The sequence below is a fragment of the Typopeltis vanoorti genome, chromosome 18 (genome assembly GCF_054136105.1).
Source record: "Typopeltis vanoorti isolate ZY-2024b chromosome 18, IOZ_Tvanoo_1.0, whole genome shotgun sequence".
Taxonomy (NCBI): Eukaryota; Metazoa; Arthropoda; class Arachnida; order Uropygi; family Thelyphonidae; genus Typopeltis; species Typopeltis vanoorti.
In genome coordinates this window covers 71777360-71790355 of record NC_143566.1, presented here as the reverse complement: position 1 = coordinate 71790355, position 12996 = coordinate 71777360, and the positions used below count along the sequence as shown (strand labels likewise).

The 12996-nt window shown below is 35.3% G+C and overlaps 1 protein-coding gene across 2 annotated transcripts in view; it reads right to left on the bottom strand.

Annotated features, from left to right (window-relative positions):
- Nucleotides 1–1677: 1677 nt before the first annotated feature.
- Myo10A (unconventional myosin 10A) overlaps nt 1678–12996 on the bottom strand; it is a 202060-nt gene continuing 190741 nt past the window's right edge. For both annotated transcript variants that reach the window (XM_090408362.1, XM_090408363.1), the window contains exons 47-57: nt 12164–12246; nt 11882–12012; nt 11673–11767; nt 10916–11090; nt 9687–9916; nt 9523–9587; nt 8600–8739; nt 8453–8502; nt 7752–7835; nt 2797–2931; nt 1678–2621 (exon numbers count right to left, since the gene is read on the bottom strand). In XM_090408362.1, coding sequence (XP_090264488.1) covers nt 2505–2621; nt 2797–2931; nt 7752–7835; nt 8453–8502; nt 8600–8739; nt 9523–9587; nt 9687–9916; nt 10916–11090; nt 11673–11767; nt 11882–12012; nt 12164–12246 — 1305 coding nt within the window. In that variant the 3' untranslated portion in view covers nt 1678–2504. The remainder of the gene's footprint in view (nt 2622–2796; nt 2932–7751; nt 7836–8452; nt 8503–8599; nt 8740–9522; nt 9588–9686; nt 9917–10915; nt 11091–11672; nt 11768–11881; nt 12013–12163; nt 12247–12996) is intronic.

The window sequence follows — 12996 nt, the reverse complement described above, 5'->3', positions numbered from 1 at the left end:
GGCGTTTCTTATCCTTATAGTCCTTATAAGGACTGGCTTAAAGGGGCGAAGCAAGAATGCTTTTCATCTTCCCCGTTATCTGTAGAGGACAGTGTATGGATAAGGTGTTATTGAGCAATTAAAGCTCTGATCATGGCAGGAGGGTAACAGCAATAGCTGAGCCTCAGTTAGAACTTCATTGGCTACAGAATTGCCATCCATTACCCTCCAAGGATATTGGATTGAATGAATCAATCACCGCATCTCACGGTCGATTGATTCCCTTCTCCTTTACTTACCGAGGCGTTTCTAGCACTGAAATTAAGAAATATTTAAGTCCTATCTCAGCAGGTGGTATGTGTTCAACGAATTATATCTCCTCTTTTACATATTTGAGTTATTAATATCGTTTTTTTTTTGTAATTTTATTTTTATCACTGTGCGCATATATCGATGGATATATGATAATAAAAATCTAAGAATTTCGTATGTTTCCAATATACCTGCAATAAATTCACAATCAGAATTTTGTAATGAGTATCTTTTATTATCTCTCTTATTTCTGCGAAAATTATCACACTGGAAACTGTTCAGCTATTGGTTAAATAATTTTTTTCATTAAGACTAATAATAGTCTTAATGTAGGCGCAAAATCAGTAGGCGCAAAATAATATTCTTTAGATCAACCCACGGTTTGCATTATATATTTTTTTAATTTCCCATTATGAGGAAGATGGTTTTTAGTCATCATGGAATTGTTTGGCTCTATTCTTCCAAAGCAGATTTTTTTTTTTTAAGTACAAAAATGACTGTTTATATTTGAAAAACAGTACATATTGGCCGCACACTTTTTTATATTCTATCATACACAACTAACCGCAATTACACCAACGCTATCTACTGCCCATCACCACTACTAATATTTTCACAGACATCCATGCCCATGGCGAGATTCGAACCTGCAGCCGTTTGGCTGGAGAGCAAGTACGCTAATCACTCGGCTAACAAGGTCTTACTACTGACTTCTTGATAACTAAATCAGCCTTAGTATGCAATGAGAATTATACAAATGATGTCCAAGAGATTTCAAGTGATGACGACGTCCGGCCACTCCTAAATAAACATCTACGAAATGTTAGTTTTGAAGAGAGTGATAACGATTAAAATATACACTTTATTTTATTTTGCCTAAAACATTTATGCATTATGTGCAATGAAGTTTACGTACAATTTGTAATTTTATACTATGTATTTGTTTCATAGTTTATATGTTTTTTTAACTTACACGAATTACCTGAATTAAATAAAAATATATTTTTGTTGGATATGTCATTGTTTATATCTTAAAAAAAAAAAACGATTTCGGAATCCAACCCTACTTTTTCTATGTGATCTGAGTCTCGCATAACGTGATTTATATATAAGTGAAACTTCTGATTTACATAAGAAGTATCTAAGTTTCTACATAATACAATTTAGACGAAAACTGAACGCATGATTTGTGTTTTTATACCAAGCTAACGATGGTTTCATTTTCACAAAATCAAAGTTAGCTTACTTCCGAGGTATGCCATCTACAATAAGTATTACTTTATATACAGTAAATGAAAGATGCTGTTCATCTATGGGTCAGCTTTTCTTCTTGTTTCGTATATTAATGAATATTAATACAGCAACGACACCAAATCTAATAAAACGTTTTAGCTATGTAAGTCTTTATTTGGCCAAAAGAGTATTTGACAAAAGCACAATATATTACATAGAGTTTGATCGCAACATTTTATAAAAACTTACGTAACAACAAACACATGTTGAAAAAAAAATGCATTGTCATTCATAAGACGAAGTCCTGACGAGAAAGGATGGATGGGAGGAAGGGTCAATTTACAGTTAATTACAAAAATCGCTGGTCTACCCAATGGATGGCCTTGAAACTAAAATATGCATTATGAGCATAATTCGTCATTAAACAAAATAAATGCTAAAAAAAAGTGAGCAATGAGGTTATCGGACGAATTAGCACATAAAAAAAACTTCCATTGTGACCTGGAATGGGCAAATGCAATTGTTGAGTTCTGTTTTAAGTACCACATGGTTAGTAAAATGGACACACTCACACATACAATAAATAATACTATGAACACCAGAGAAGGGGGTTTGCATTTCTCTAGAAAGCTCTACGGAATGTTTGGCACACCCCATTACTGGAAACACTCAATATAACGCCAGAAAGAGTCACATTAAAATCTTGAGCCGGTAGTGATTTTTTTTTTTTTTTGCACACAACAACCTATACATTTTCCTCAGTGTATGATAAAAACCATCCCAATAGACCACGAGTGTTTGTACACAGTTCTTCTAGAAGATAATCAGAAGCACTTTGCTTCTTCTTCATAGATGTGACACACAACTGATTTCTCCCGAAGATGTGGGGTCTCTAAGGTCACACATTGTCGATAGTTCACTAAGAGTATCTTTATACAGTTTTTAAATGATGAATAACAATGTCCATTGGAAGGATTATTTCATTTATCCAAATGTCGCGAAAGGGTGACGTCTTGGGGTGCATTGTCCTTAATAACTCCTCGATGACGTTGTTCAATGTTGATGTACTGGCGAATAAGACGAGACACTTCATGAGCCTGTTGGAAGAAATAGTATTAGTCAGTGACTTTAAGTAACAGAAAATTATATAAACAGAATATTATGATGATTAATTGAAGATATATTCACGATTAGTCAAGTCATGAAAAATATATGGCTTACCCATACTTATTACAAATAAATGATAAACTATAATAAACTAGTTTTTCTTACCTGGTCTGTTTGAATACGTGTAATTTTCTGGACCATTAAATTTCCGCATTTCATATCCAGAAATAGCGTTCTATCTTCTGCCCTCACTTTTCGAGTGGATATTACTTCCGAGAATGGATATTTCCATACTGTTTCCTACGAAACAAAAATTAAATTAACGCCTGTTAACGCGTAAGCCATGATGGATAAAGAGAGAGACTATTATGACCACAACAATTCACCCAAAGCTTTGATTTTGGGGAGGGGGGTAATTTTTTTGTGTTATCAAAGAGGGAGTTTCAGTTATATTCGAGACTGAGGCTATGGGGAAAAGCGGGGGGGGGGGGTACAAAAAATAGTATTACGCAATTTTCCGAAAGCCCTCCTGAAGAAACCTAAATGTCAAATTTATTCACAAATTAATTTAGCACTTCCATGAAATACCTTTAAAATTAGCGAATTGTTCGATAGTTTTTAAAATACTTTTAGCATTCCTAAACTATATTTTTCTCAAATAATAAAATGTAAACCCATGGGATTTGTCAAAAGCTTCGGCAAAAATAATTTGAGAAACTAAAAGAAAATCAATACAAATAAGTACAAATGTTATAAAAATTTAATGCCTCAATTATTTTTATGTGATTAAATAAAAATAGTTTATTTTTATTTTAGGAAACTACTCAACTATATTTCTTTTCATATACACTTGACATTTTTTTACATATGCAAATGTCATATTAACTTTCTGATATGTGATCTTGATTAATCGACCGTGAGATGCAGTGATTAATACCCTTAGAGGGTAATGGATGGCAATGCTGTAGCCAATGAAGTTCTAACTGAGGCTCGGCTATTGCTGTTACCCTCCTGCCATGATCAGAGCTTTAATAGCTCAATAACACCTTATCCCTACACTGCCCTCTGCAGATAACGAGGAAGATGAAAGCATTCTTGCTGCGCCCCTTTAAGCCAGTCCTTATATAAGGACTATAAGTATGCTGAGGAGTGGTGGGTTAGGATGATTGAGATTTTTGAAGATTATCAGCGAGTGTATGAGGTAAGGTATCGTCAACATTAGATTAGAAGATTAAGGCGAAGTGATTGGGGAAGATTACGATTTTGAAGATTCTACAGCCTATGTTCCTATCAGCACTCGCCCAGGCAAAAGTAAGCTGTCGGATTTTCGATGCAAGTTTCCCAGACCCTCCCCTGCGCCCGTCAGTAGTCTTCCTCCTCTCGAAGGAGATTTCGACTGCCAGTCTACATAGTGGAAGGAAAGAAGGGACAAGGCAGGTCCTGAACTATTCTACCCCCCCACAATACCTGCTAGACTTAACAATGAACGGAATTGATACCGACGCCCTGATAGAAACACTAGACAGAGGACTGGCACTAAGTCTGCTCAAAGAATTTGAAGTAAAATGACCAGGCTCCTTGAACCCCTGTACTCCACAACGAGGGACGATGACGAAAGCGAGGATACTGCCAACACAGAGGAAAAATTGAATTTGGTGGTCTCCATCCGTCCCCCCCCCCCCAGGACCAAGGTGAAAACCATACACGAAAAAAGCGCTAAACACAAACTACATAACCACCCAAGGATGAAGGCATGGACGAAGATGCACACAACGCTGACTACCCTGCCTCCATGAAAGAGAAAGTGCCTCCAATTATCCTAAGAGAAAAGAGCAGGTGGATGGCACTAAGGGTTAGCCTGCAGACAGCGTGCCCAACAACTAAGAATTTAGACGACGGTCGTCAAAATCCAACCCGCGCCACTATAATGGACTACTGAAGACTCGCGAAGGAGCTAGACACCAAAAATGTACAATACCACACCTTCACCCTCGACTCGGAGAGGAGCCTGAAGTTGGTTCAGGCTCCTCTACAACCCATCAAGGTCAGTACAATGATCAGAGCGAACAAAAGTCCGATGACAGTCGTCTTAGTAGAGATCCATCACACATGCAAAAATATCTACGATCTAACATTAATTTGCGGGCTAAAAATCAGCCCAGAACCACTAAGAAAAAGGGCCCCACCAGGACAGTGCCACAGGTTCCAAAAGTTTGGTCATGCCCAGAGGTCGTATAAAGCAGAATATGTGCTTAAAATGCGGTGAGAGCCACCCCGACTAAATGTGCAAATTGCGGTGGCCCTCACCCAACAAACTACAAAGGATGTATACAGCGCGCACACACACACAAAAAAAAAAGACAATCTGTTTCCTCTACTAATCTACAAAAACCAGTAGCTCCAGCTCCTCAACCCCCCCCCCCCCCACCCAGAGGACAAGCGGTCGCAACCTGAAGCCCCGATCGGAGCAAATCACAAACGGCAGACGTAGTCCGCTCAACAAAGGCCACACATGAACAATGCTACCCAAATCTAGCAGCCATCATTACAACCTCTCTCGCAAATATGCTGCAGGACTCGAGCAAATCTAATCCCTCGTCGGACTCCAGAAAAAGATTTCTACAAGAAGCCCCAATCCATCCTAGCAGCTCTCGTAAATGCATAGAAACAAATCACCCCAGATTCTCTACAGATCATCGCTTGGAACGCGAATGCCCTTAAAAACAAGGTTTTGGAACGCCAGGAATTCACGGTGAGATACAACCCAGACATCATCCTTATAAATGAATCTCACGAGACCAGCAGACAACACCAAACTTAGAGGATACCTCCTCCACAGAAACGACAGACTAAACTACAGAGGCGATGGCACCGCTATTTTCATAAAAAAAAAAAAAATACATCAATCACTACTCTGTAACCAACCGTTCAACCAGAAATCTAGAGCTCACAGGTATTGAAGTACCCACAACCTCAGGTGGGAAACGAAAACTTTATGCAGCCTACAAATCTGCTACATTCAAATCTGGATGCCGTCCTGGGAAATAGAGAGCAAGTCATCATTGCCGGTGACCTAAATTCGAAACACCCTGCATGGAACAGTAGAACCACCAACAGAAACGGCCACATCCTCTTCAGCTACTCCAGTTCAAACTACACAGTGGTGGCAGGCCCCACCGATCCAACACATTACAGTACGTACAGCACAGCTGACATAGCTATCCTGCAAAATGTTAAGCTACAGTATAGCCTGCCCTAGACTCTTTAAACGTGCTGACATCTGATCACAAGCCAATCCTGCTCCAGCTAGGAAAGCAAGAACAACTGTCTCCCCCCCCCCACTCCATCTCGTGGAACAAGCTATCAAAAGTACTACCAGAACACATTGGCCACGTTCCTCACATCAGCTCCAAAAAAGAAATCGAAAATGCAGTCAAAAGTCTGACCAGCAAATCAGCATAGTCTTAAAGGCTGTCACCTCTACTACAACCACCTTTAAGCCTAATCGACTACCTGAAAACACCATGAATTTAATTAGCGACAAAAACAAAGCAAGGAAAAGGTACCATAATACCCGTGCACCTCAAGACAAAAAGATCCTCAACAAGCTAAACAATTAAGTTAGAGAAGCACTTAAAGCCCAAAGAAACGAAACGTGGGAAGCCAAGCTAGCCTCTATATCACCCTATATATCCATCTGGAAGATATTAAGAAACCTCAAAAACCAAAACAAATATCTTTCCATACTCAAATCAGACAGGGGCCTCGTACACACGGACGCAGAAAAAGCAAAAGAGATAGCAATAAATCTGCATACGAGGACTTGGACATAAATCATATCTACAAAATCCACCGCCACGTCAGATACGTACTAAAACTCCTTGATACCTGCAACCACCTCAACAGCGGAAATCTACGAAGTCATAAAGAAGCTAAAGAATAAAAAAGCCCCTGGTCCTGATGGCAGTTGAGATGTACGACCGCTCCGAAGAGCGGTCGTACATCTCACCACAATAATTAATGCCTTGTTCAGATTCAAATACTTCCCCTCCTATTGGAAAGTTGCAGATGTGGTCCCACTGCATAAACCAGGTAAAGATCCACACCTGCCTGAAAGCTATCGATCCATCAGCCTGATCTCAAACTTAGGCAAAATTGCCGAAAAAATCATTCTCTCCAAACTCCAAGCCTCAGTAAACGAGGTAAATATTCTTCCAAAGGAACAGCTTGGCCTTTCGAAAACATCACAGTACTATTCAACAAATTCATAGATTAATTGAGTACATCACCACCGTCTACAATTGGCATCAACACACTGGAGCGGTCTTCCTCGACATAGCAAAAGCTTTTGATAATATATGGCACTTCGGATTACTACATAAACTCATCTCAGCTGGCATACCAACAGGAATGGTCCACCTAATTAAATCATACCTCCAGTAGAGACACATACAAGTCAAAATAAATGGAACAGTTTCAACCCAGCGACGGATCTCAGTGGGAGTTTCCCAGTGGTCCCTACTGGCACCGATCTTATTCTTGATATGTATGGCAGACATCCCGCACAATCCAATGGCATCCATCTTAGCCATCTATGCGGATGACACAGCAATACTAGCCAGATCTCTACAGCCACATCTCATCACACATCCAACATTAACATTCTCAAGCAACAGAGAGTGTAAAACAAATGTTTGTGCATGATACTAAAAGCATCATAATTTGTAAGAAACGTCCAACTGCATAAAGATACAAACATCCCTTACATCTACTCCTTCCTGCAATCTACAGCGGCAAAATTCTTCTTAAAGATCTCTACACACTCCAACGAACTAGTGAAACATGCTGCAAGCTATCTATGACGAAACAGACCTCTTCAAATACAAGAGGCCAAAAGCCATCCTAAATACAAGCAACGACGAGTAATCTCCCCACCCCCCATAAAATTATATAGCTCATAAAATTTTCCCTTCAATTCCCCCCTATCAGATAGGGGGGAAAGCATCTCGCTTCACCCTTCTTATAGCAATAAACAAATAGATTTATATTCTGAAAAGAACAAGGACATTAAACTAAAATTATTTATAAATGAGAATTATTTGCAATTTCAATTAACTTACATGTGTAATTACATGAAGGAAATGAACACCTTCCCTATTTAGTGCGAGAATGTGATCAATTTGTTGGACACTGCCGCGTATCCACTGCAAAACAATAAAAAAATTAGAAAATTAAATACAAATTCTATTCAATATTTTATATTTAATATTATGCAATATTAATAGTAATACACTATAATAGAGACATATTTAGACGTTCCCTAAAAATAAACTTTTGTTTGAGCAAGCTAGTTACACACAAATCTCTAATTAAGTTTCTTTTCTTATAACAAATTACTGCAGATATCTCCGTGTGATACAGAACTCTGATCGCCTGTTATCTACACCGAGAAAGAGATTGCGAACGTTTCGATTATTTAAATTAGGCTATTCAGGTCATTTCCGAACAAAAACAAACATATATCTGAGTCGAAATTTCGTCTCACTGACGCCATTATATTGCTATATACGAATCGATAATGTGTAGCTGATGCAAATTGTAAGCATTTTTTTGCAACTTTTCCATTTCTTTAGATTGCCGTTAACGGTTAAGTGGAAATTTCTTTATTTTAAATTACTCAGATAATCTGATATACATTGCTAAATATATCAAATGTGGAAAAAAAAAATAAAAAAAGATGGAATTTAAAAATTGCGATTCAATAATGGAAAAAAAAAAATTAAAGCGTTACTGAGATAAAATCTACTGCAGATATTCTTACCTTAACTATAAAGAAACAAGATCCAAAGAGAGGCCACTTCTGTAGAATATCTGGAATTAAAAGGATAAATGGGGTTCCCTTAAACTGTTCAAACTTATAAAACAGTCAAAAAATGATCTTAGTCAGAGATAATGAAATTTAAACTACCTAAACATTGAGCTTTGGCTTCTGTTGAGGTTAAAGGAGTCATAGAAGGCCAGTTCTGCTGAACCATTTCGACCCATTGAGCCGAACGGATCTCCCTCATTCCCAGTATGGGTTTTGGCAACAGATACTTTACTTCTTCCCTGTCAATTATTACATTCATTATTATTCCTTGTCAACTGTTATATTATATACACAGATTATATAATTACAATCATTTAATGATCATACTGTCTTCTCGGAAAATAAAATATAATTCTTAATGAACTTTCGAAATAAAAATATTCACAATAACTAATATCATAGCAAAAAATTAAGGTAAATTCTACATTAAATAGAAATCCTACTTTCGGCGTCGTTTACAACAAATCAACGGCCTAGAATAACTGTGAATAGAGAAGGCCACTATATACAAACATAATATAGCATACAATTTAAAATTAATATAGTATCTCTCTCTCTAAATGTGGTAATAATTATTAATTCAAAATTCACAGAGGGTAGTAGGAATACAAGGCATTAATTTTAAATGAAATAAGCTATATATGTTCGTGATGATTAAAATATATATACGCTATAATATAAGTGTAATATATATATATATATATATATATATATTGAAGATTATTTTATAAACTTTCAAAGTAATTAAAAATTATTATAAATTAAAAAAAATGTAAATTATTATTTTTGTATTAATTTATTTGAATGTTTTTTTTTCTTAATTTTTGAAAACTTTTTTCCAACACCACTTAGTAATTAGAAAGAAAATGTTTAAAATATCAGACTCGTGTAAATTGTTTCAAATACTTGTTTAATTTGATTTAATTAAATATTAGATTAAATACTGTACCACTGTTCAAGATTCGCAGCCACAGCAATAAATAAATAACAAAATAATAATAAGTGTAAAAATGTAAACCCACTTTGCTGGCGTGTGCTCCATTCCAGCCGCCCTGTGAAGTAAAGCTGCTACCCTGGCAATGTCGGGCTGAAATTATACAGAGATACATGATCATTAATATCCTGAAGTAATATAATTAAGCTAATTTCCACAAAAGGAATGACAACTTTTACATTCAAAACTTACCACCACGTGTTCCGGTAATTTTTCAGATGGCATTACTAATAATAGACCTTCTAGATAATCAGGAGCTACTTGATTGAAAATAACCTCAATATACAATTGATTGTCTAACCGTAGAGGATAATACCAAACAGAGCGACAGAAGATTAAATAAAATACTTGGCCATTCTTCAGTAACTCTGTGGTAACATCGAGAATATATTCTTCGCGGTTTAAGGGCATCGTGTATGGATCTACATAGAAACGAATACATTTAGTAATTAAAAGAATGTGCAAAATATTTTACAATTATAAGAAAAATGAGGCTAGAACAAGCAAGTATTAGCTCTATATATTTGTACTTATTTTTGTATCTATTAATGGGAACGGTTTCATTACTTTAAATGAATAAAGAGGTGTCTGCAAAACCTATTCAATGAATTATATAAAAGCAGTAGCATTTCTAAATAGAAAGTAATTAAATTATTTACGAAGAAACGTAAATGAAAGCGACAATAATTAAAAACCTCTAATAATTAATGAGAAATTGATGGCATTACATTTTATTAGTTAATCATATATAATAAATTAATTATATTAATCTACTTTTAGGAAAACGAACGGTTAAAAAATAAATGTGATTGGGGTAGCATTACAACTGTTCCTTGTTTTGAACAAGGCACATTTTGTTTTGATCATAACAAATAACTGCAATAAGACCGTTGCTAAATATAAATATTGTAGTTAGAATGTGAATCATGCAATATGGTTTTTCCCCTAGCGAAATTGGGGCACGTATTTAGAAAAGACTTTTGAACAAGTCTTTTCTAAATACAATACATTAGATGCATCATAGCTCGTGCTTCATGAATTACAACAAACGGATCGTGATTCAAGAGTCTCATTGATTATTCCTTCATAACAGGACATCGCATGAAAGAAAAAAAAAGGGGGGGGGGTTAAAACAATTACGTGTACTTCTAATTGTGACTTACTAATAAATAACAAAATAATATAGTACTTCCCAGAAATGACAGTAGCAAAATTAGGCTTTTATATTTAGCATTAACAGCTCGTATTCCATTTAAAGTATAGGTTGAATAATTTTCATAGCTAGGGACTTTGCTTTTCTAATCTAATTGGTCTACTAGAATAATTATATCTACATGATCTTGTGTCACCCATGTAGGTGTGTTCTCCAGTAATTTTTCTAGGAAAAGAATTTATTTATTTATTTTTTAAATAATGCTCACCTCCTTCTACTATGCAATAAAGAGAAAACTCTTCCATCTCTAAATGCATTGATACGTTGAGTATGCCACAGATTTCTTCTATGATATCTTGGACTACCGTGGTTGATTTGGTGTTGATAACTCTTTCAGTACCTCCAGGTAAACGATATATTTGACGTTTGGAATTACGTCCAGCCTGAAATGGTAAGAGAATTTTTCATGATATTACGTATGCTATACCCTACTATATAAATCCCCTCCCCGTCAACTATTTACTTCACAAAATGCTTTTTGTTTTCCATTCTATGTATTTTAATTGTTCAATACACCTTTTAATAGGTACTTCGAATATCAATCATCTAAAGAGAGGATATAAACTTGACTGTTGATAAAATCTTAGAGAAAGAAATACAGTACAGGACATAAAATCGAGGATTTATTAACACATCGTGTTTGCAGACTGCAGCGCCATCTTCGCATATTTAAATATTGAAATTCCAAACAATGCTTTGTGTTGCTATTTATTTATTTTTCGGATGCGATGACTTTAAATTGTTTGTTTTGTAATTTATCTTTGAGAAGTGAGCTGTTGGCCTCATATGGAGTTGGTGAGGTTTTTCATCCCACAGAACAAGCAAACTAATTAATAATAACTAATAATAATTTCGTAAGTTAATAAAATTCTATTTAAATATTTAAAATTTTCAAAGAATGAAACTAATTTTAAAATTGATTGCTAAAGTTCACGATATAAAGCGGAAAAAAAAAAAAGACTTACAGAAATGGCAGCAATTTCGTCAATACTTGGCACATTCTTTCTTCCACCATATTTGAGTGTTTTCCTTAAGTTCTGTAGGCACACCATTGCTGTTCCTAAAGAAATGTAAAAGGAAAGGATATATTAGGGATATTAACTTAACATTTGCTTCTGAAAGTTCAATATTATTATCATAAATGAATTATGCTGGGATCCACGAAAGAACTAACCGTGATACGCTCTCCTTTTATCGTATGCAGCTGTTTCTAAGTACTTAAATAAATATGGTTTTAGCGCATCTGAACATTCAAAGTACGAAGCCACAATCGAAAATAACCTCCATCCTCTCTGACAGCTATCGCTATATATATAAAAAATAGTCGAGATGAATGTTGTGATAATAAATAGACCTAATCAATATTTAACCATTAACAAATTTAAACAATTTATTCTTACAATTACCGACTTTGAGAAGCAATGGAAAGTCACACACTTATGAAATTTATACTTACGATTTTGGACTTTTATTATTCGTTGTCTGCTTCATCAGCTGACAGTAGACTTCATCTCTGAGTTGGGGATATTTATGGCAGTTCTGAAAAACAAGCAAACACAGCAACGTTAAATACATTTGAAACAGAATTTTTAATGGAAATTTGAAAAGGCTAATCTCTATAAAATTAACAAATCTTTCAAATTATCATTAAAAAAGGAAATAAAATATTATGTTATCTTTTATATTATATTCATCAAAATATTTTAATATGAATTTTTCATAAAATGTTTTAAAATTAAGAAAAAATAATAAACACCTTTTTATATTTAGTATTAAATTATATATAAATGATTTCAGAAGATGCTTACTGTTTTGTATAACATAATATAACATAATTTACGGGTGCAATTAAGAAAAAGGACAATTAAGAAAAATGATACATTTGAGTAAAAGCTAAATTGAAAATTCTCAATTGTGGAAGACATTTAAATTTTAAAATTAAGTTTAATGTCAGTATTTTATTAATTATTATTGCATAACACCTCCAGGGAGTCCAACGACTCATCGAGGGAGGGCACCTACTCTACAACTCTCTGTCTCCCCACTCCACTAGCCGCAACTACCTTCATCATCTACAAACGCCATCTACCACCAGTATTTTCACATACAATCACAAACATCCATGCCCATGGAGGGATTCGAACCCCCAGCCTTTTGGGTGGAGAGCGGATATGATAACCACTCCGCCAACCAGGCCAGCATTTTTTTTCTTTAAATTTTAATACTTTTTTTTAAAAAAATTCAAATATTTATAGCACCTTAAATTAAGATTGATTGGATAGCTTTATA